General features: G+C 60.7%; 1 protein-coding gene across 1 annotated transcript in view; it reads left to right on the top strand.

The window, feature by feature from the left end:
- Positions 1 to 4: 4 nt before the first annotated feature.
- LOC104081436 (protocadherin Fat 4-like) overlaps positions 5 to 664 on the top strand; it is a gene marked incomplete at both ends in the record, with an annotated part of 1,117 nt that continues 457 nt past the window's right edge. The window contains 2 exon segments of the mRNA XM_009584192.1: positions 5 to 155; positions 158 to 660. Of these exon segments, the coding sequence (XP_009582487.1) occupies positions 5 to 155; positions 158 to 660 (654 nt within the window).

Below are 664 nucleotides of genomic sequence, written 5' to 3'. Positions count from 1 at the left end.
GAACGTGGCGTTTGATGACCCCGACAACATCCCGCCCTACGGCGATGACATGACCGTCAGGAAGCAGCCCGAAGGGAACCCAAAACCCGATATCATCGAAAGAGAAAACCCATATCTCATCTACGACGAAACCGACATCCCGCACGCCACGGAGATTCCCCCGAGCCTGAGATCGAGCACTACGACATCGACAACGCCAGCAGCATCGCCCCTTCGGACGCCGACATCATCCAGCACTACAAGCAGTTTCGGAGCCACACGCCCAAGTTCTCCATCCAGAGGCACAGCCCGCTGGGCTTCGCGCGGCAGTCCCCCAGGCCCCCGGGAGCCAGCAGCTTGTTTTTTTCCTACGGGCAGGGCTTGAGGACAACATCTTTAAGCCACTCAGCGTGCCCTACTCCCAACCCCCTGTCTCGGCACAGCCCCGCACCCTTCTCCAAATCGTCGACTTTCTACCGGCACAGTCCGGCGAGGGAGCTGCACCTCGCCATAAGGGAAGGGAGCCCACTGGAGATGCACAACGATGTCTGCCAGCCCGGCATTTTCAACTACGCCACTCGGCTGGGGAGGAGAAGTAAGAGTCCACAGACCATGGCGAGCCACGGTTCCCGACCGGGAAGCCGCCTGAAGCAGCCCATCGGGCAGATCCCTCTGGAGACTGCTC

The sequence above is a fragment of the Fulmarus glacialis genome, unplaced genomic scaffold (genome assembly GCF_000690835.1).
Source record: "Fulmarus glacialis isolate BGI_N327 unplaced genomic scaffold, ASM69083v1 scaffold18698, whole genome shotgun sequence".
Lineage (NCBI taxonomy): Eukaryota > Metazoa > Chordata > Aves > Procellariiformes > Procellariidae > Fulmarus > Fulmarus glacialis.
This window is presented reverse-complemented; position numbering and strand designations above follow the sequence as displayed.